Source organism: Plectrocnemia conspersa, unplaced genomic scaffold (genome assembly GCF_051122295.1).
Source record: "Plectrocnemia conspersa isolate PC_06_02 unplaced genomic scaffold, ASM5112229v1 ptg000011l, whole genome shotgun sequence".
Taxonomy (NCBI): Eukaryota; Metazoa; Arthropoda; class Insecta; order Trichoptera; family Polycentropodidae; genus Plectrocnemia; species Plectrocnemia conspersa.
In genome coordinates, this window is record NW_028277175.1 from 22649425 (window position 1) to 22671966 (window position 22542).

Consider the following 22542-nt stretch of genomic DNA (forward strand, 5'->3'; position numbering starts at 1 on the left):
AGATTCTACATATAAAGGCAACGAAATCAAGTGCGTCGTTTAAACATTTATAAAAATATTGCCACTTCATATTCATTGGTCGTTAACCTCCACTCTTGAACTTAACAGTTAAACATACAACTTGGTCTTAACAACCAAAACCTGAAAAATGTCTAAAAATACCACTATATTTTTGCGGAATGTCAGAAAAGAAAGTATAAGCGAATGAACTGATACAACGATTTTGTCTGATAAAAACTGTTCTAGTCTAGAAAAGTTAGTTATTATTTAATTTCAATAAATAAAAGTAAACCACACAGACCATTGATATATGTATATAGTGTATTTTAAATCATATTAATTTATTTGTATCTAACTGAATATATTATATTTAATGATATTTTTTTATAATCTAATAATCTCTCGATGGTTATACTAAAAGTTAGATTCATATAAACCTCACTGTATCATTTGCACAATCACGCAAACATAATGTTGTGCTACACAGACATCATCGTAATGAGAATAAATACATGAAGTATATTGTTAAAAACCTAAATTAAATATTAAATATAGGTGAAACCATTATTCTGGTGCATAAACCCTGTATTATTAAATTATTTACAATAGCGCTTAGATCCTATAGCATTTCTACCCTTCAGTTGATAAACATGAACAAGATCTGATAAGAGTCTAGTTAGTCACAAAAAGTTTTCTCTTTTTATTTTAGATAAACCGACGATTTTACAGGTTCGTTGTTGTAATTACGAACCATAACCGTCTCGGTAGGTTACCTACTATTCGTGTTATGATTTTGGTAAAAAAAGGCGCCATCTGAAACAGCATTAATAGTTTTAAAATCGAAAACAATCCACCCGTGGCGACGGCCGTGACAATCGTCATGGGTCGTGATCGGCGATCCATGGCTAAATTTCGGATTTCGTTGGAAATAATAAATTGAAAGGTTTGCGTTTTGCGCATTGAAGTTTTAAAGTAAAGAGCTAGAAAGTTAGTCGAATGGAATTTTTGACCCTTTCTGGCGACCGTTTATTGCGGTAAATTACTGTTGATAACTGAAAAGCTACTTTTTAAAAGAAAACATCCATTGATACAGTGTTATCGATATCGACTTCTTATCTGGGATAATAATAACCTATTTTATAATATTATTCATCTAGTATCAGCTTAAATAGCATTCACATATCACGTGCTAACATGCTGGCATAAATATATATTTTTCTTATGACACTTCCTCATATACTTTTCAACACTTTCAGATACACTATTTGTTTTAAAAGCTTTTTTATAACAAATACAAATCTCTGATCGTAGTCTCAAACTTTTGCCTAATTATAAAATAATGTCCAAAAGTAGACCCAACATTATCATCTGCTATAAACGTCATAACAACTCCATCCATCTTATAAATATTCTTAAGGAAATTCGTCTGCTGGATTTTAACATAACAAACATCTGTTCAAACCATCGCTTTGGTTCAGTGCATTACTAAAACTGCCAAATCTGATACATCGGAGGTTCACCCCCATCGTTTATTATTTATAGCACAAAACCTATGCAGGCAGGAGACACGCTCTGCTGACGTATCGGAAGCGTCAGCAGGAAGGAAGGAATTAATGCCCTGTCGCACAATGGCCTGCGTGACCGACGCAGTCACATCTGCAATAGCTCAGTCGAATCGCATGCTGTTTACCCAGACATGACTCCGGCATCATCGTGACTTTAAATTGGATAACACAATACCGCAGGAGCGGCTTGTATGCATGGGCGAACCAGCTAGTTTCCTATCCTGTTTTACCTATAATCATCTTGGAACAATATCTCTCGTTTTATAGGCTTTTTTTTAAGAACGACTGTAATATCTACAATCAACTATTCATAGTGCAATTTATATGATCCTTATCTTGTCATGATGTTTCTGCTCTTTCTTAGTTACATATGTCTTACTTTGGTATTTGTTATTCGTTGATCTTCACGCGTGAGTTCCTTTCTAAAAGATTTTTTAAAGAGAACCATCCTCTTTGGCACGCTCCTGGCGCCAAAACCGATTTTTGCGCATCCCAATCTGCGTAAATTCTTCGCTATCTATGATCTCTGGGTTTCAGTTCTTGTGTTATCTGAATTTTATACGGGTGTAGGTGCAAGTCCAGATGAAAAATGCGCCAAAGGGAGCCATAAGAAAAGTCCAAAACTGGGAACGCCGACGAATCTACAATTCAAACAGGTGCCACAATGATGCACAGGCCTTAACATATCTCCAACGCTTCCAGTATCTTATTTTTTTTTACTACGTTGCGAATTTTTCACTCAGTAGGACAATGAAATTAACCATAATTTTTCCGTAAATTTCGATACACAGTTCGTATAGTATGTATTGTTATTTTTGTAGAACAATTGAACTATTTTAACGCGTTGAATTTAAGCGATCCATTTCGTGATTGTGTTGTTGAAAACTAACATTATTGACAGCTGTCTGTTTTACAGTGCTACCAACTAGTATTGGATCAACCTGAACATTGTGGATTTTTTTCATGCAAATAGTCCACCTTCTTAAAAAATGCTATTTTGACCAGTAAGAAAAGTTGAATGGGTTAAAAACTGCCGTTAAAACACTGTCATGCGAAACAAAATTAATTTGTATTGATCCCACTTATTATAATTTAGTTAGCACCCATATTTTTTAAACCTAGACTATTTACAAAATCTCATATATTATACAATCCTCAATACATTTCTCTTTACATTCTTACAATATTCTAGATTTTCCTTCAGTTCAAATCCAGGTTAAGTTAATTGGATTTCGCATCAAGAAAGCGACCGCTCCTTCTTGCTTCGCCTGAAATAGAAACCAATTTGTTTTGATAGTCGGGCAAATCGATTCTCAACGTTAAAAACGCGACGTAAAACAGCCGAAAACTATCTAGGAACTGTGAAACGACGTTGCCTTTTATGAATATTAATAAACTCGTTGAATGGAATTGTGCAACGTAGCGTTGCAATTATCCTGCCCCATAGCCATTATTCCATTTCAGAGACAAGGACATATCAATGATTATACATATTATTATATATGGTACATAGTGTATACATCCAGTGTTTAATAAACATGATGCGGGAAGCATTTTCGCCAAAACCAATCACACTAATTGAATGGCATTGCACTGCTGGTATCGGTGCGCTCTTCGACATTTTTTTTACCTCAATACGTCTAGATAAGAGTTAATCTCTTAGATACGGACGAATCTATATAGGTTTTTTGCTGATCCAATAAATTGACATAAATGTATTACTTGCATTGAAGCGCCATGTTAATAAAAGTATTTTTATTAGCATCTATCGATACTTTTACGTATATGTATTTGCCGTTCAAATGACATATGTTGTAATTAAGTCAAACATTTGCACCAGCTAATATTAAAACGTATTCTTGAATTCTAGATTTTAGTTTCTTCATAAATGCGAGTAATACAAAGGAGTTGTTGGTACTTCTCGAGATGCTCGAGTCTCTGATCTCTGCTCTTGCTATATAACCATCCGTCAAACGTGATAATATAATCAAATTGTCGTAATTACTTGTATTTCCAACTTATAGAGCAAGTTTATTCGTTTCCTCGACGTACATGACGATCGGAAACTAGGGTAGATTTGCCCCACTTGCAAATATATCTAAATAAACAACAGTTCATATGAATATAAACACAGTTAGGACCAATACGGTCGGTGAAATGTGGCTATCAGGTACCCAAATTACAAGTTAATAAAATATAAAATAGTCGTTATTCAAAATAAATATTATTAAAAAGAAGTTAGCATCTCTCCTATCACAAAAAAATATATAAAGTCGGACATTGCGACACGACACTTCCTTTCGGAATACACTTCCATCTGTATCTTCTACAAGTCAGAACATGCCTTTTCTACTATTTCGCTTCCGACTTGGGACACATGATAGATTCGTCAGAGATTGCACCAAGCTCAGCTATTCTGATGCGTATTCTTTCAAAGATATTTGTTTGTATACTTAAACAATACATTGTGTAAGTATTGACAAACGGTTAAGTTTTGGTAACTGTGATTAATGTTAATGGTTTTTGCTTGCGGTCATTACGTTTTCTCTCGGATGTTTGTTTGTGAGACACTTTTGTTCTAATAATGCTTTCTACTGTGCAACTATGAATAATTCTCTACAATACTATATACTTTTAGCCAGACTGATTAACTATCTTGTTTCAAAATGGCGATTATTCAAAAATTACAAAACTGTAACTCCATTAAAAATCTATGCCCCCCCCCCCCCCCCATTAAACCCCTGACCATCATCGACGATATTTAAAAAGAAAATAATACATTACGATCAAATTATCGTTGAGAACTAAAAAAATTAATGAAGTCTTGAAGATCAGATGACTTTTTACATATAGTTCTTAAAAAATTTTATTGCAATTCAACTCTTTTTTACTCGGAAAACGTTCTCAAGAAGACTGATGTCAGTATTAACTGATTGTGTAATATCCTTCATTATTCCATCAGTACGCTATCAGTATTTTTACGATCAAGATCATGGACTGAACTGGTGCCAGATTGAGCATGTAACCCACGTCTTAGTTTTTATTATATTGATATAATAGATTTTCATGTTTCAAAATGGGTACTAATAAAAAAAAATTGTAGCTCAGTTAAAAAATCTAGAAAAAAGTAAAAAGGTCAAATAGGTTTATTATTAAAAACTAAAATTAAAATGAAATTCCCAGAGAAACATCTAGAGAAAAATCTTTAAAAATATGTAATAATAAATAAATTTTACACATATATACACAGAAATTTACGTTATTCTTGCAGCCTTTTCCGGACGGATTTTTTTTATAACTATTTCTATCTAATGTTATCAATTTTATATTCACATATCATTTAACTGCATATTTTCCCCTATGATAAAACATTTTATTTAATGTAGTTGTACTTCTGGGATAACTGTTTATTCGACTAGCAAGTTCTCGGGGTGATGCATTTAGTAGCAATAACATCAGATCATTTTTTTGCAGTTATCTTTCACTGACACTATTTATATTTGCCTGTTATGCCACCAATTTTATGTTATTACTTTGTGTGTCTTTGGGGAAATTCTGTCGTTGTGAAAGTTCGATGAAACTCGGGAACTCTTCTCAGAGTTGAGTGAAGATCGATATTATCAATGTCCTGACGGACCGTATGGTACAAAATTCTATGTGGTAATGTCCCCTACTACAACAAAAAAAATATATTTGTTACGTTATGCCAATTAAAATATGAAAAAATCAAGCAGATGTTATTCCTCCACTTAAACTAAGATGGAACGACCTTCGCTTAAGCTCATACATATATAACAATACTATTGTTATGCAATCTTAATATTCCACAATGCCAATTTTCTGCAAATAATACTAACAAACTCGCGTTTGCTCGTTCGCATATTAGCGTACTTACACCATTAAACAAAAGTAATATCTTGTAACAAATTTTGCATGCACAATGCCCATACATAGTACAATACATAAAATAAAAGATTTCACTATAATATACATAAGTTCAAACCATTGTATTAACAGCACAAGGAAATGAGCCATGAATGAAAAAATTATTCAGCAGAACGGTGATTTTCTAAGAATGTGATCATAAGTATATATCAATTATTTTATCGTAACTTGCATCAAGTAATAATATAATGATATTATAATTGATAAGATTAAATCGTAACCGTTTTTAGATATACTTTGTTATTCATTTGATCGATAATTTTAGTAAAACTTGAATGAGTTTATAGTAGAAACTTGAGAAAATATTACTTTCGCCAGCCATTAATTTTACAGACAATCTGCTTGATATGTATTATAGTGATAAAAAACATTTATACTTTCTAACAAGAAGGTATATAGTAGATGTATACCGATCTTGTAATTTGGGTCCAGGTGTAGCGATGCAGATTGCGTGAAGATTATCTTATCTCTTTAATTATATCGAACTTCAGCCGGATGCTTCTCAAAATCCATTTATCTAACCAAGAAAGTAAATTAGTGGAGAATGTGCATGATTATCAGACATATGGTGTATGACTAACCATTAAACTATTGTACAGATGTGCAAATACAAGAACAGTTCAAAAATTTCCGTTACATCGACAGCAGAGATATTTGAAAATATGGTAACCGTAAATTATATACAGTTATACAGATAACTTTAGTGAATGTGTTTTAGATGATGAATATGTATTATATTCATTTCACTTTTGATTGTATCGAATTTGGCTAGTATATTGTTCTCTCAGTTAACGGTGAGAAATAGCAGTTGGACTCTCACACATATTATGCTGTAATGACACTGGGTGATATAATTTTTTTGTAGTCGATAACGATTTTATTATAAGAATCTCGTTGATATATTTAATCAGATATAACAAAATAATATATTATTGTGAAAGTCTAGAATAATTTTAGCGAAACTGACACATTTTTTAGCTAGATGTTTACAATACAACCAATGTATGTATTTAACATTAATCTAACGTACCTCTTTAACCCTTTGAATAGTATCGCCGTACATGTACGGTGGTCGATCTATCACTGTTTTAAGGTACCCCAGATAATTATATATTTAATTTGCTTTAATGTAAAATAATAAGAGTACGAAATAAATAAACATAATATTTTATATTCATTTTATAAAAAAAATATTGGTAGCCTCTAAATTGATATAAAAATAATTTCACAAAAGCCGAATAATATATAAAAATATGTAAAAAAAATCAACGAAATTGATTTTTTTTTAAATAAAAATGAAAAAATACGTAAAATAACTCACACCCAGGTGTATACTAACATATTAACAAATGTCTATAAATTAACTCATTACTCAAAGGGTTAAACAAAGGTTTGTGGTACATACATATGCGTTGAGAATTTTGCGCCAGAGTCACCGCATTCGTCGGTGCTTTTAAAACTGTGTATAATATTAAGGTCACCAGACGTTCTCCTTTGAGGAAGATTGTCCCTCTTTGTCTTTCTTGAACCAAAATTTTTGAAACGACCTTTTTTTATTTTAGCTCTCGCAGCAATCTGTCCTCCTTTATCTTCCTCAAACAAAAAATTCTGTAACGACCTTTTATTTTTGGTTCCGCAGCAATTTATCCTCCTCAAACGAAAAATTCCGAGATAACCTTTTTATTTTAAGTGTCCTCCTTTGATATTTTCAAAATCTGGTTACCTTAATATAATAATATATTATTTTTAATAACTATATTGTCGGTTAGCTTAGGTTAAGTTGAAGTTAAATTATATTACTTTTACACATTGTATGTATTGTACAAGTTTAAAAATATTGCTATTTATAACTTTCAACTCATTATTTAAGTAAATTATTTGTATTTGCGTTACGCGTTTTAAGAAATAAAAAGCATTTAATAATAAAGAACCATGATAAAATTAAAATCAGTGTCGGGCGTCGTGTTTCGTACATTCTAGAATATTATTATTATTAGATCAAATATATAATTTATTCATAATTAAACAAAATATGTAATTCATTCATTGTAATTGCAATTTTTGCAAATTATTGCATCTATTCTACATTTTAGAATTTGGAAAAAATATTATTTTACAATAAAAAAAAATATTTTGCAATAATAAAAAAATATTATTTTGCAAATCCAAAACCATTTAAGATAAATTTTCTAAAGGAGCTAAAATTAGTTTTAACATATATTTGCATATTTTAAAATTTTAACAATTAACGCAAATTGCTCAAAATATGTATCTCTAATTTATTAGCACCAAATTTTGTATTTATAAAACATATTTTATTGAAGCATATGTTACAATCTGTTAAATTTAAAATGATACGTAGAAATAATAATTGTTATATTTTATTTAATGAAACTACGTTAATATATCATAATCATAACCTAATTATGTCTTCATTTATTTTATTCATCCTGTTATTATAAATTTATTACATATTACAGTAGCACATAATCGGTTACCAGCACGTCGCTGTTCAATTTCTCCAGCGGTTTCGTTGGCATGTATTGCAGTAGCACGTAATCGGTTGTCAGGATGTCGTTGTTCAGCTCATACTAAACCTAGAAATTAAAAGTTGAAAATAGCATAATTGCCATAGAAATCACATGTGCAAATGTCACGTCGCTACTGTTTGCCATTTGAGAGGAATTTTTATGACAGACAGATACGTGTATTTTATGTTTTACAATTTGATATGCATGCTGCGTCAATCAAATAAAAGCGTCTTAAATCAATCACCTCGATATTTATTCATGAGATTAGGAAGAGCTTTGAAAATCTTAATAAAATTGTAACCATTTCTTCTTCGGTTTTTATTATCTGTTCAAAATTGGCATATCCATAATGTCATCGGCTTATTTGCATCGACTCGTGCTCTATCGGTCAGTGATTCTTTTCCCGAGTGCAACTTTCTAAAGTGGAGCATCTTTGGTACTCGTGAAGCCGTTACGGTTGTTTGCTTCCAAAGAGATTGGTAGCGGGTCCAGCGAACGGTACTTTTGTACCGCAGTAGCCCGTTCCGCAGATGTCCTCTGGATCTCTCTTGTCTGATCTCGTCGTCAGATGATCGTGACCTTTCACTTCATGAACCCGAAAGAGCTCATTCAGCGGAGGCGACGATTAGATGAAAGCGGTAGTGGAAATCTCACTGCCACACTTGCTCCTGCTGTTAAACAAGTTTCCATTGCGATTTTCAATTCAAGTATGTATGTTCAGTGAGAAAAAATCTTGCTGAACTTAAATTATGCATCTTCTTCTTAAGGGTTTTTTATACTTAACCAGATAGTGTGCGACTTACTTTATAACAGTAAATTTTACATTTTAAGCTAGGCATAATTAACACCGTTTATTTGTATTTTTGTTATATATTTACTTTAATATAATTAGTCACAAAATTTTGTTTCCAAGATTTCGCAAATAATACTTGAACATTTTACTGATTAACCTAAAACTGTTTGATATACATATCGCGTCATTAAGAGCTTAATAAGCGTAATATATGTATTGTTTGATAACAAAAAACGTATCCTTGATCAACTGATAAAATGGTGACTAATAATAATTTTACTTTCGTATCATTGATAGTAAAACAGTTTGACAAACATGCAAGAATTTGATCACTTGTTTATTTAACTGTAACTGAAATATAGTTCACTCTGTTCCGAATATCGCTGTTTAAATATAAATATGATTTATTCATAATACAGTGAAATCTCTTAGTAACGAATACCGAAATAACGAAATTCGCAGTGTAACAAATCTTCAATTTGTCACCCAAAAAACTTTCATACAAAATGTTTTTATTGTAACGAAGACTGATCTCAGTATAACGAAATAATTTGAAAATGACGTTACAACTTGACACAATAATTCTTCGAATTCAGTTCGTCCTTGAATTGGCGTGTGCCGGATGTTTTCACAAGCGCCCATCAAACTTTTTTTATAAAACATTTTTTAAACAAATTTTATTGCGTTCATTACAGTATTGTTAAAAATGGACAAAACATATGTCACTCGTGTAAGAGGTTATTTTGATGCTGCAGTATTATAGTAATTAAAAATAAAAATATATCATCTTCCTTACATTCAAAATTCAATATAACGAATTTTTCTTCGGTCCCATGAGCTTCGCTATAATGAGATCTCACTGTATATAGTTTAAACTAAAAAGTATTGTATGGATACTCCGGTTGTTTTAAGATTGTATTATACTCATACAATTATTACACCACCATAAGTGATTCTGAAATTAATTATAGTGAAAAAATATTTCATCCGCTATTCATTCTTCATCCATTTATAGTTATTATATACTAATAACATGATACATATTAAAGTCTATAAAATTGTGTATATCTGCGTATGTTTTTATTTATACGTACACGCTTTAAATTAGACGCAAACACAGAGTGACATCATCAGAAATTAAATTAAATTTAAACGGGATTTAAATACAGATCAATTAGGCATTGACAATTTCGTTAATCGTTATCGTTTTAAAAAAAATGTTATCGTTATACTTTTTTTATGAACTAAAGTAGCTTATTATTAGAAGTTTTACAGTACCTAGCTCGATTTTAATTAATCATCACGATATCTATCAATGAGATTATGAAAATCATATAATATAATCATATAATAATCAATAAAATTCAATCTCACATACACGATATAAATTTAAAAAAAAACATTGAGCATGACTACTCCTAAGTATCATATAATGATAGTTTTGGCACCAGATGCCAAAGATATTTTATTCAAAATTAACTCATATGTGATTAATCAAAGCTGCTGAAGATAAAACATATCACATCACCTCATTCTTCGGACAACTTCACAGAATTTCAATCACGTAAGTCGCTTATAGTAATCTTTTACTCAAACATCTTCAGAGCATTTTAAAAAACATACTTCGCGTGTCTTGAAATAATTATAAAGAAGTTTTTTTTTTCAATATTAACAAATTGTTTCGTTTTAACCTCTTGCTCATATTCGTGCAATTTTGCACTCAAGTTCAAGTTCAAAGAACTCCCTTTTTATATGGTCAATGGTTAAACAACATAATCGCCAACTGTCCCTATTTAGTAGTCATTATAATGTGGGCTTCGTCGTCAATCTTCTTTTTTGTGCAACTCGAACCATTACCGACGATTTCTTTGTGTCCATATAAATTACGAAGAAACTTATCGCGATTCGTGAACTATAACATTTTCGTGCTTTTTCAACAATACCGTTACCTTTAATATTTCGCTTTGTGCCACGCTCAGATACTACAATAACCCGACCTGCTTTTATTTTTGGATACAACCTTAAACACAAAGACTTATGTATTAAATAATTGAGTGAACGCTATAGTGAGATTCTCGATTAGTTATTTAATATTATCATCACAAAATCATCTATGATTTATTATATATTAATATGGACATTGCATGCGTATCATGGATGAAAGTAGTTTTATGGAGAAAATACTTTCGATGATTGCTTTCTGGCATGTGGTGCTTAAAGAAATCGCGTTAATTTTTATGGGTAATCGAAAATGATAGTGGTTAATGGTTATATTGTAATGACTCTCAATCGATCGATATGTATTCAAATTTATGTACTTTCATTCGCTCTCTTTATGTGTATGCATATGTATGTAACATCTATCATTATCGAAATTATACGGAAAAAAAACAGCGCGAATAATTTTATTATTGTAACTGTATTTTGGTCCGGAAATAGCGTAGAAGGTAAATACTATAGTACTCGTTTCGATTACCAGTTCAGTAATGAAATATATTCTCTATTTGAATAAATAATTACTTCATTATGTATGTATGTATCGCATGAAGCTAGTCGCGAGTGATTTTTAATATTTTTGTTTGAAATGTAAATACGTATGTTTTTTTTATAAAACAATAGCGTAATCCGTAATGTCTCAGACTAGTAACTCTAAAGTTGCAGGTTCGAGCAACACCACCTAGATAGATAGGAAGCTTGGTCAATTTACCATAAGACTTGTTTTTTAAAAAAAAAAAAAAAAAAATTAAATGCAAATTAAGCTTCTGAACACTTCTTGCATACGACGTTTTTCAGTAGGATTTGATTTTGCAAAGTTATGACACTTTTAATTTTTACATTGGCCGCCATTTTGTAAAAAAAAATATATTTTTTTTTCATTCAGTAGTTCTATACGATACTAAAAATTTAATTTTTAATCTTCAAAACCAAGTAATTAAGAGCGTTAACTCTTCTGCAAGTCTCAAAATGGCTCGTATGGGGGTCCGATCGAACTGATACATCGCTTGTTTTGAAGCAAAAAACTATTTTTTTTTAATATTTTATTTAGATGAAGCTTAGGCTTATAAACGTTTAATATATAGCGATCTTTTCGTTAAAATTACGAGTGCTTAGGTTTTTAGACTTGTCGCCATTTTGCGAAAAATTGACACATTGGATTTTGCTAGCGAACATATACAGAATGCTTAAGAATTCTACACTGTGACCAAAATTCAACTTTAAATCTGTATAAATAAGCTTATACTGACCTTAATTGTATTGCAAGTCTTATAAGCGTATGAATGGTAGGTCGATCGACTCTAACACTAACCATGTTTTGGAAAAAAAAACTTTTTTTTTTAATTTTCAATTTTTTTAAACGGTATCATAAGGATATTCGAAAGCTCCATTTTGTATAAAAATTTCAAGTCTATATCTTTAAAAGGAACCTAATAATAGCGTTAACTATATGCCAAGTCGCATAATAGCTCGTATGGGGGACCGGTCAATTTACCATAAGACTTGTTTTTAAGAAAAAAAAAAGAATTTAAATTTTTTTTTTAATGCAAATCAAGCTTCTGAATACTTTTTGCATACGATATTTTTCAGTAGGATTTGATTTTGCAAGGTTATGACACTTTTAATTTTTACATTGGTGTGGATTTTTGACGTCTTAGAAGTGATAATTGTTTTTGCGCCCTCATATTAACCAAAATTCTGTTTGAATACACTTTGACCAATACTCTAATATCAGAAGTCCGTAGTAATATCAGTAACGATAGCTCTCATATTTTAAAACCTAGTGTAATATCCAAGTGCAGACAAACTATGGAGCAATATGTGTGATGGAGTTGTTTTAGTTTGTATTTTGGACTTGACAAAAATATGTTAGTGACCGTTGAACGACGCGGACGAAAACCGTGTTGCGATCCATGCCGATAGTGATTATGGGTATATACATAACAACTTCTAACAATCGATGTAAAGTTTTCGATACACGATGTATCACTCTTGAATCTGGGTGACTTTCGTACATCTCCAAAAATCAGATATTGATGAAATTGACTTACAGTCCTTTATATAAAGTCGGCAATGAAGTTTAGCCCTATGTATCAGAAATATTTGTTGGTTTCGGTTGTTCCAAAAATAAGATAAAACCATTTAATATACCTATATGTACATATAATCAAAAATTATAATACTCCTTAAGAAAAATATGAACGAACGATTTAGTGCAGAGATCATCAACCTTTACACTGAATAATTCAAATTTACGGTTATAATTCCGGATATATTTTTTTTTAACAACTAGCGGAAGTCTTGCATTAGCCACTTGAATTTTGCATTACAGGTTCATTATCTTTGAATATAGATAAAAAATAAAACACTGAAGACAACCATTGTTGGTGAAGTTCATATTTTTTTTTATCAGATTTCATGTATTTTTACTGCCACGAGTAAAATCTTTTAATCTCGCTGTAAGTTTTTAGAATCACTATACCATTATCGCGCAACAGTTCTCTAATTAAATACACAGAAAGGCTCATTTTTGTACACTGCTCAGTAGATTATCGATTGCGAAGTATTGTCTATTGTCTCACGTGGAACTATTCGCACGGTACAATCATATCGTCATGAAATATGTACCGATGTGCGACAATAATATGTGCAAATGCCATGCAAGGTCGTTTCAGAACTGTGCCTTACGAAAAACGTTCTGCTGAACATCGCCTTGGAGAAATACATTTTAGAAAAATGTTTATTTTCCGAACCGCACTATCAATGAGTAATGAACTTTATCGCGACGATATCACACGATAAGATATCGCACAGTTTAAACGTGGTAGGAATTTACTGTGTACGGACAAAGGCTATTTTTGGTAAACTAATTTCTTTAGGAAATAGGAAAGAGAGAAAAAACACTACATAAAGCAAAGGTTAAACTTTAATGTTAAACGTTAAACCATAGCTATTGTAATAGATAGAAAGAGAGAAAGATTTTTGTAGCTTCAAATCAAAAAGTATCATATCACAAATGCTCTTCATCAATATTAGTAGTCATGAAAATTGAACAAACATACAGATGACCTCATTTCTAAATAATGTGTTAAAATTTTGATAAGTAATTCAATGCTATTTACTTAGCTTAATTCTAAAAAAATATTTAGATAATGAATCATCCGATTCTTTCGAGTATTCTTTAATCTCAATTTTGTCAAAATGTAATATTATCTAAATCCGTTATTAAGTTTCATTGTAATTTTATAACACACAAGTATTTTCGCATTTCATTGCCCTTTATGTGATATTTAAATGTCAATGATTTTATTACACACAATACCATTTGAATACTAAGTTAGTGAAGTTTCATTTATTTATAGAAAAAGGTACAAAATACAATAATTTGTGTACTTAATTATAAGCATCATTAATATTTAAAAAATAACAAATTAGAAGCACTTTATTATTATAGATTTGTGCGAACTTTGCGTTCTTTAAATCATGTATGATTTGTACAATTAATATAGATGCATGTTATTCTCGTGGCTTTATCTGCATCTTTTCCCCAATTGTAGATAATAGAAAAGCTAAGTTCCGACATGTGGAAGTTCTAAGAGAAGATCCTGATGAAAGGAAGTACACTATGCTAGCGCTGAAGATAGGGGGTGTGCTTTTGCTCTCTCCTACACTCGAACTTCGGACCAATGCGATGATTTGAGGCAAAAATAGACTATGTTTTTGATTTGGCAACACTGTCAGTGGACCCTTTGTATTTGTATGAACATTGACTGTATATTTGCAAGTAGCCCTAATCCGTCCAAATCTCCGATCTTAACGTACGCTTTTTTAACGTCGACGTGACGAATAAACTTGTTTTGCAAGTAATTGCAACAATCTCACGCTCAGTGAGTGATTAAAAGAGATTTTAAACTATTTTTATATATGTATTATATATAAAAGTAAAATCAAAATTATTTTTTTAACACATATATTTTAAGAATACACATTCGTTAATTTGTTAGTATACTATAATTAATTATTTATTATTTTATATTGCATTTATAGAAAATTACAGAAAAAATCAATGATTCTCAACGTTTTATTGCTTTGATTTATTTTACTACTTTTTTGTATTAGTATGTTTTAATAATTTATTTCAACACTTCTTTCGTTAAATTTCGTTAATTTTATATACATATTTTTTATACCATTTAAAACAGTGAAAGATCGACCACCGTACATGTACGGCGATACCGCTCAAAGAGTTAATATATCACAAAAAAATGAATAATGAATACGAGAACCTCTGGTTTTTAAACGAAAATTTCGGTATAAAAGCACTTATATGATATTTTACTGAAATTCGATTCGCGATTGTCACTTACTTTTTGTCAATATTGCTGTCATAAATTATTTATTCGCAAGCCGTGATCATGGCACGAAATTCCCAGTATAACGAATCTTCAATTTGCCCCCGAAAAAGTTTCATACAAAATGTTTTCATTGTAACGAATACTGATCTCAGTATAACGAAATAGTTTGCTCCGAATTTAAAGATGACGTTACAACTAGACACAATATTTCTCCGAATTCAGTTCGTCCTTGACTTGGCGTGTGCCTGATGTGTTCACAAGCGATGTTCAAGGTGTTTCGCCGATCCTCAAACTTTTTTTATAAAACATTTTTTTAACAAATTTGATTGTGTTCATTACAATATCGTTAAAAATAGATCTTTTAATCTTGTAAGAGGTTATTTTAATGGTGTAGTAATATGCTGATCAAAAATAAAATAAAAATATAGCATCTTCCTTACATTTAGTATAACGATTTTTTTTTCGTTCCCGTGAGCTTCGCTATACTGAGATTTCACTGTATCATGTAAACAGGGGAACGCAGAAAAATATTGAACTTATTTTATATCAGCGTATCTATTATATAATCAATTTATTTTAACTAAACTAAACTGTCGATAAGTTATGTAATTAAAATAAGTATAACTTAACAACTTCAATATATAATATATTTAAGACTGGAAGTGAACGGAGATATCAAAATTATATATGTATCTGAATATATATATTTATGCTATCGAAAATATAATTTAACTGGCGCTAGTGAAATTATATGCTGCTGTAAAACTGTCATTGAAACTCAATTTGAAAGTAGCATAATGTCAATTAGCTGTTCAAACCCAAACCTAACCTAAACGAATTAACCAAACCCAACTTATTAATCTAATGAAAGTTTAAGACTAACTATAGTTTTAGAACTTTCATTAAGGTAACTTGTTTTCGTTAGGTTTGGTTTATTTATTTTTTAAATATTGTAGAATTTGTTAAAAAAAGTGAAAAGTCACAATTCTGTGAATCTCTGATCATGGGGAAAAATGCATACCGGATCCTCTGTTTATAGAGAACTACAGTTTTACTGATTCTGAGCAGTGAAATTGTAAATCAATTGTATGATACATGTTAAGTTACTGAAATTATTATATATATTTGTACTAGTTAAAATTTCCATAAAAATACAGTTATACATTGCATAGTGTAGTTTGAAATAAAAAGCGTAAAATTATAATTTTATTTAGTCAAACATTACTTGGGTGTTTTTTGTTGACACTTTTACAGTAAAACTGATACAAATTTATGATTTGCCAAATTATAATATATTTGCAAGTCAAACTTTTCACCAGAATCCGAATTTAATTACTGTTAGATTGTTCATTTTGATATGCACATTTATACAGGTGTTTAAATGCAAATTCATGTAAAAATAACATCTGCTGATGCAGCAGGAAGAAAGCATAGCCAATCCACTTTTGCCGGCTATGCTCTGTTGAATGCAATTCATTTATAAAAATAAAATAAACGTAAAATGTAAATTATTATATTAATATATGTATGTGTATACATACATATGTAGATGTGAATTCATCACTGGGACAATGAACTTACGAAGCCATACTTGACTCAGAGTGACATTCAAAGCTTAATATAAATATATAACTATGTACGTTAACTGAACAAAATTAGAATAATTTTTATTTTTTTATTTCAGAAGCCTTAAAGGATGGATAAACAAATAGTTTGGGCTCGTGATCCAAATGATTGCTTCATCTTGGCCAAGATCACGGAGCTGCTGGGCGAAGATGTAGAGGTCACTCCTCTGGATCCCAAATACAAGAAGAGAACTTGCTCTTACGACGATCTTTTTCCGTCTGGTGACTACAACAAAGATGTAGAAGATAATTGTAAGTGAGAAAATAGATTATTGCTAATTTAAAATTAAGGTAATATTTTCCCAACACTAAACAACCTAAAACCTTAGAGAAGAACTTTTTCGGTATGACAGTCTTTCTCATCGAGCAAGAAAGTGGAAGAAATAAAATTAATTAGTTCAAGTAATTAAGAATCAAATTAATGTGACTATTGTATGATTGTACTTTTACTTCATTTGTAAATTTGCCCTTGGACTACAGAAAAATATGCACGCGCGTCTACAGCCAAATATTTTTTTGTTAAAATCAAATATGTTAACAGTGAATGTTTTAACAAGTGACTCAATATCCGCTTGGATCGGAGGAAGAGAACGTTTCTTCGTTGCTTGAAAATCTATCGTAATCATAGTCATGAAATGAGCGGTATCTCTTCGATCGTGGCTCGATTCCGTTATCCCTGGCGTCTGAGGAAGAGGAGGGAGTTCTCAAAATCGAAACTCCATTTTTAAATGACTGATCGATGAGTTACCCCTTATCTCTTTTTTCCTGGAAACGGTTTACGGCACATGTGGTTACCACAACCCCAGTTTTTGCCTCTGGAATTAAAAATTTAGATGCAAATCCAGTTCTATTCCTGAAAATTATAATCCATATTTATAAACCAAATAATTAACGTTAGTTATCATTAAAAAAAATTCTCATATTTTTAGCCAATAATTATATTCATTAATTTAAAGTAATGTACGTTGTTTTCTTACATAGCAAATTTAGTTCTGACCGTGTCAAAATACTCTAATCTTTCGAAAACATCACCCCAATGTCGTTTTCTGTTTTACGAAAGGCATTATAATAATCTGCGTCAATGCTATTAGTCATTTCCTTTTAAGAAGCTCCGACGAATAATTAAATGTTTTAATGTGCCAGACATTTTTTCGTAATTCTTAATAGAATAATAATAACAGGGACGTCATTTGGGGGAGCAGGTTGGGACAATTGCCATTAAATCTAAAGAAAACAATCTCGAATATATCACGAAAATATTTTTTTAAGCATGTCATTTCAGTGAAATCATATTAGAATACATTTTCACCGGTAGATATATATTTTACTAGTATAAATATAATTTATCTGGTAGGTGCTAGTAAAATTAGATGACTCCAACATTTCCACACATAAAAATGTAAAATCGTTTTAAAAATGGCAGTGGTTCTAAACCTTTTAAAAATATTCGTACAAATTTAATTTTATATAATAAAAAATGCGCTTTACAAAATTCTCGAGAAATAAGAATCAGGGCTGTGGAGTCGGAGTCGGAGTCGGAGTTGGAGTCGTGGAGTCGTGGTGTTTTGGCCGGAGTTGGAGTCGGAGTCGGAGTCGTGAAAAATGAGCGACTCCGACCATTTTTTTAAATTAAGAAATTTATGAATTTTTAATTGCTTAATAATGAATGTGTATAGCGTATGAATATTAAACGTGTATAAAAACACCAAAAATACCTGATAAAATTAAACTTTTTTGAGTCGGAGTCGAAGTCGGAGTCGGAGTCGGAGTGGAGTTGTGTTGTTGGTAAATATCGGAATCGGAGTCGGAGTCGGAGTCGTGTTTTTTTTAACGACTCCACAGCCCTGATAAGAATTCTCGATTTGACATTTTTCTCGAGAACAAACATCGCTATAATTGGCCCACTTTAAATTTTTATATTAATATGTATGATAGATAAAAATTTGATTAATATGTTTATTTTAAAATTTAATGTTATAACATAAGAGCACAATTTAATTTATTATATGTGAACCAATATATAAAATAGATATGTTCAAAATTCTGTATCTAAAAATATTTTTGTCGAAATATTAATTTTTAGAATATTATTTATAGGTAATTACATAAAATTTATTCAAAAAAATATTCCGAAATTCTGTAAAACTATCTAATAATATTTTATAAATAATTACATATATTATATTTTTTGTTATGTATTTTTCTCATAGAATATTTTAATCAGTCATTAAGTACTGAGTGTGAAAGTAGGTTATGCTATTTAACATGAGTTGTGTAATAAAATAATTTTATGCTTACAGGTAATTTAATGTTCCTAAATGAGGCAACATTATTGAACAATGTACAAGCGCGCTATTCAAAAGATAAAATATATGTAAGTATCATCAAATATAGATTTTCTTTTAATATAGTTTTATGTTACGATACTCACGATTTTAATCATATTTAACAGACTTATGTAGCGAATATATTATTAGCTGTCAACCCGTATAAAGATATTAAAAATTTGTACGCGTCGCAAACGATTAAAGAGTATTATGGAAAATCGCTAGGAAAGCTACCGCCACACGTTTTTGCAATCGGTATTTATTTCAATGCTAAAAAATTTATGAAATAAATAATCTGTTTATTAGTACTAATTGATTTACTTTATTTTAGCTGATAAAGCTTTTAGAGACATGAAATTGTTGAAACAATCCCAATCCATCATCGTATCTGGCGAATCTGGTGCTGGTAAAACAGAATCGACTAAATACATTTTAAAATATTTGTGCGACTTGTGGGCATCTGGGGCCGGACCGATAGAACAGAAAATCTTAGACGGTAAACTATTAATGTGATATGAATATTAATAAGGTTAATAATTAAATCTATTTTTAGCTAATCCTGTATTGGAAGCATTTGGCAATGCCAAAACTACTAGAAATAACAATAGTTCACGCTTCGGTAAATTCATAGAGGTGCACTTCAGTAATCAATGGCAAGTCGTCGGAGGATACATTTCACATTACCTGTTGGAAAAATCGCGAATTTGCACACAATCGCCCGAGGAAAGAAACTATCACGTGTTTTACATGCTGTGCGCAGGAGCTCCAGCTGCGTTGAGACAACAACTGAAGATCACAAAACCAGATGATTACTTTGTAAGAATTGCTTATATTAAATTTACGTCTCAAAATATTTTAATTTCACAAACGCTAAATATAATTTATATCACATATCATACATACACTTCTAGCTAAATATAGATTTTATATGTCGATTGATAAAAGTGACAACATCCTAACAATAACTTATTTTTTAGTACTTAAAAAATGGATGCACTCAATTCTTCACAAACGCCAAATCCGAGAAGAAGCTTAACACAAACCAAAAGAGCAAACAGCAGGAATCAAAGGGCGGATTGAAAGATCCGATATTAGACGATGTTGAAGACTTTAATACCCTAGATCAGGTATTCAATACTTTTCTTAACAGTATACTATCGTATTTAAAATATTCTAATACAGAATCTCACCACAGGCTTTATCCAGATTGGGCATATCTGAATCAGAGAGATTCGGAATCTATTCTCTAGTGGCTGCTGTGTTACACTTAGGTAACATACAATTCGAAGATTCTCCGGATGATGTGAGAGGTGGATGCAAAGTGCAACGTTCTTCGGAACCTTCGCTAGCGGAATCTGCAAGATTATTAGGATGCGATACTGGCGAGCTACGCATGGCTCTCGTATCAAGACTGATGCAAAGTTCCCGCGGCGGAATGAAAGGAACTGCAATCATGGTTCCGTTGAAGATCTACGAAGCGTGCAATGCCAGAGATGCCTTAGCAAAAGCTGTTTATAGCAAACTCTTCGATCATATTGTTAACAGAATCAATCAAAGCATTCCATTCAAAGCTTCAAGCTATTACATTGGTATTTTGGATATAGCCGGATTCGGTAATTAATAATATAATTTTAGCTATAATTTATTATCATTAAAATATATTGATTATGTATATTTTTTATAGAATACTTTACTGTTAATAGCTACGAACAATTTTGTATTAACTACTGCAATGAAAAACTTCAACAGTTCTTCAACGAAAGAATATTCAAAGCTGAACAGCAATTGTATAAAGCAGAAGGATTGAGTGTACCTGACATACACTACGTCGATAATCAAGATTGTATCGGTAAATAATTTTCTTATTAATATATATTTCAATTGATAACTTGTTAATGATGTGGTTTTTTTAAAGATATGATTGAAAGCAAATCCGGCGGAATATTTAATTTATTAGATGAAGAATCGAAACTTCCCAAGCCCGATTACACTCACTTTACTATGTCGGTGCATAAGAACTTTGGAAATAGTCAAAAGAGCAGACTGGCTTTTCCGAGAAACTCTAGGTTGAAGTCTCACAGAACAATCAGAGACGACGAAGGATTTTTGGTCAGACACTTTGCTGGATCGGTTTGCTACAATACGAATCAGTTCATCGAAAAGAACAACGATGCCCTTCACGCCTCCTTGGAGTTTTTGGTGCAGGAGTCCAGCAATAAACTAATCCAAGGTCTATTCCAAACGAACAACAACAACGTCTCGAAGGGCAAATTGACTTTCATATCTGTAGGCGCTAAGTTTCAAACACAACTTGTGGAGCTGATGGAAAAATTAAGTAAAAATGTAAGTTAATACATAATAGCTCTCGGATATTTTTCCATTACTTAACTGGGTCATATTTGTCCACTATTATATATACTGACACAGTTATAATTTATATTATAAATTAAAATATTTGATTTTTATATTTTGCTTAAATAGTATTTAATTAAAAAATAAAAAAACATATAATGATAGACATAAAAAAGATAAAAACATTATACATTTATATTTTACTATGTAAATTGCTTTATATACATTGCATTACATACGTAAGACTTAGTTTTTTTTTAAATTCTACAGTCAAATTTATTAAAAAGGTAATTTATCATTGCTGTTATTTTTTCCTAAAAGTAATAATCATGTTTGTTTAATTTTTAACATTTTTTTCCAAAAGGCTCAACACACAAAGTATTTTCTTCCATTTTTTTGTCTTACTATAAACTCGCAATATGAAATTTTGCAAAACATTCTGTTAATAAGTTCTGACATTCACTGAAATCATAAATTAATCCTAAAAGTTGGTAGCACTATTATGCTGCTGAAGAATTGGATCAAGTTATACAATATATATTTTTTTTTATTTATACAATATAAAAAATAATAAATAATAAAGTTTTATTATTATAGAATTAAACTTTTTTATATTTTTATTTTTAATTATTTTTATATTTTTTATATTTTTACTATGATTTTTTACTTCGTTAAGAAAAATAAATACGAGGACTAAATATGGTCTTTATTAGTTCACCAATTTATTTATATACATAATTATAGTAATATTCATGCATTATCCCTATATATCTATAATTAATTAGTATTATTTGCATTAATTTCAGGCAACAAACTTCGTCAGATGTGTGAAGCCAAATTCTCAAATGATCTACAACTCTTACGAAAGCAGTCTAATTCTCAGTCAGCTGCAATCGAGCGGTATGATTTCAGTTTTGGAACTTATGGAGCACGGTTTTCCATCTCGGGCGTACTTCAAAGAACTGCATTCCATGTACCAATCGTATCTACCGCCGAAGCTGTCTTCTTTGCAACCCAGAACTTTTTGCGAAGTGAGTCTTAAAAATAAATCAAT

The 22542-nt window shown here is 30.8% G+C and overlaps 1 protein-coding gene across 2 annotated transcripts in view; it reads left to right on the plus strand.

The window, feature by feature from the left end:
- Window positions 1–22542, plus strand: part of jar (Myosin heavy chain 95F jaguar) — a 30109-nt gene that overhangs the window by 2019 nt on the left and 5548 nt on the right. For both annotated transcript variants that reach the window (XR_015811271.1, XM_088196584.1), the window contains exons 2-11: window positions 16869–17061; window positions 19110–19183; window positions 19262–19391; window positions 19468–19632; window positions 19690–19952; window positions 20114–20263; window positions 20332–20749; window positions 20821–20985; window positions 21052–21479; window positions 22295–22519. Coding sequence is in view for 1 of the 2 variants with exons in the window: in XM_088196584.1 (XP_088052710.1) it covers window positions 16881–17061; window positions 19110–19183; window positions 19262–19391; window positions 19468–19632; window positions 19690–19952; window positions 20114–20263; window positions 20332–20749; window positions 20821–20985; window positions 21052–21479; window positions 22295–22519 (2199 nt within the window). In the remaining variant the exon portion in view is untranslated. The remainder of the gene's footprint in view (window positions 1–16868; window positions 17062–19109; window positions 19184–19261; window positions 19392–19467; window positions 19633–19689; window positions 19953–20113; window positions 20264–20331; window positions 20750–20820; window positions 20986–21051; window positions 21480–22294; window positions 22520–22542) is intronic.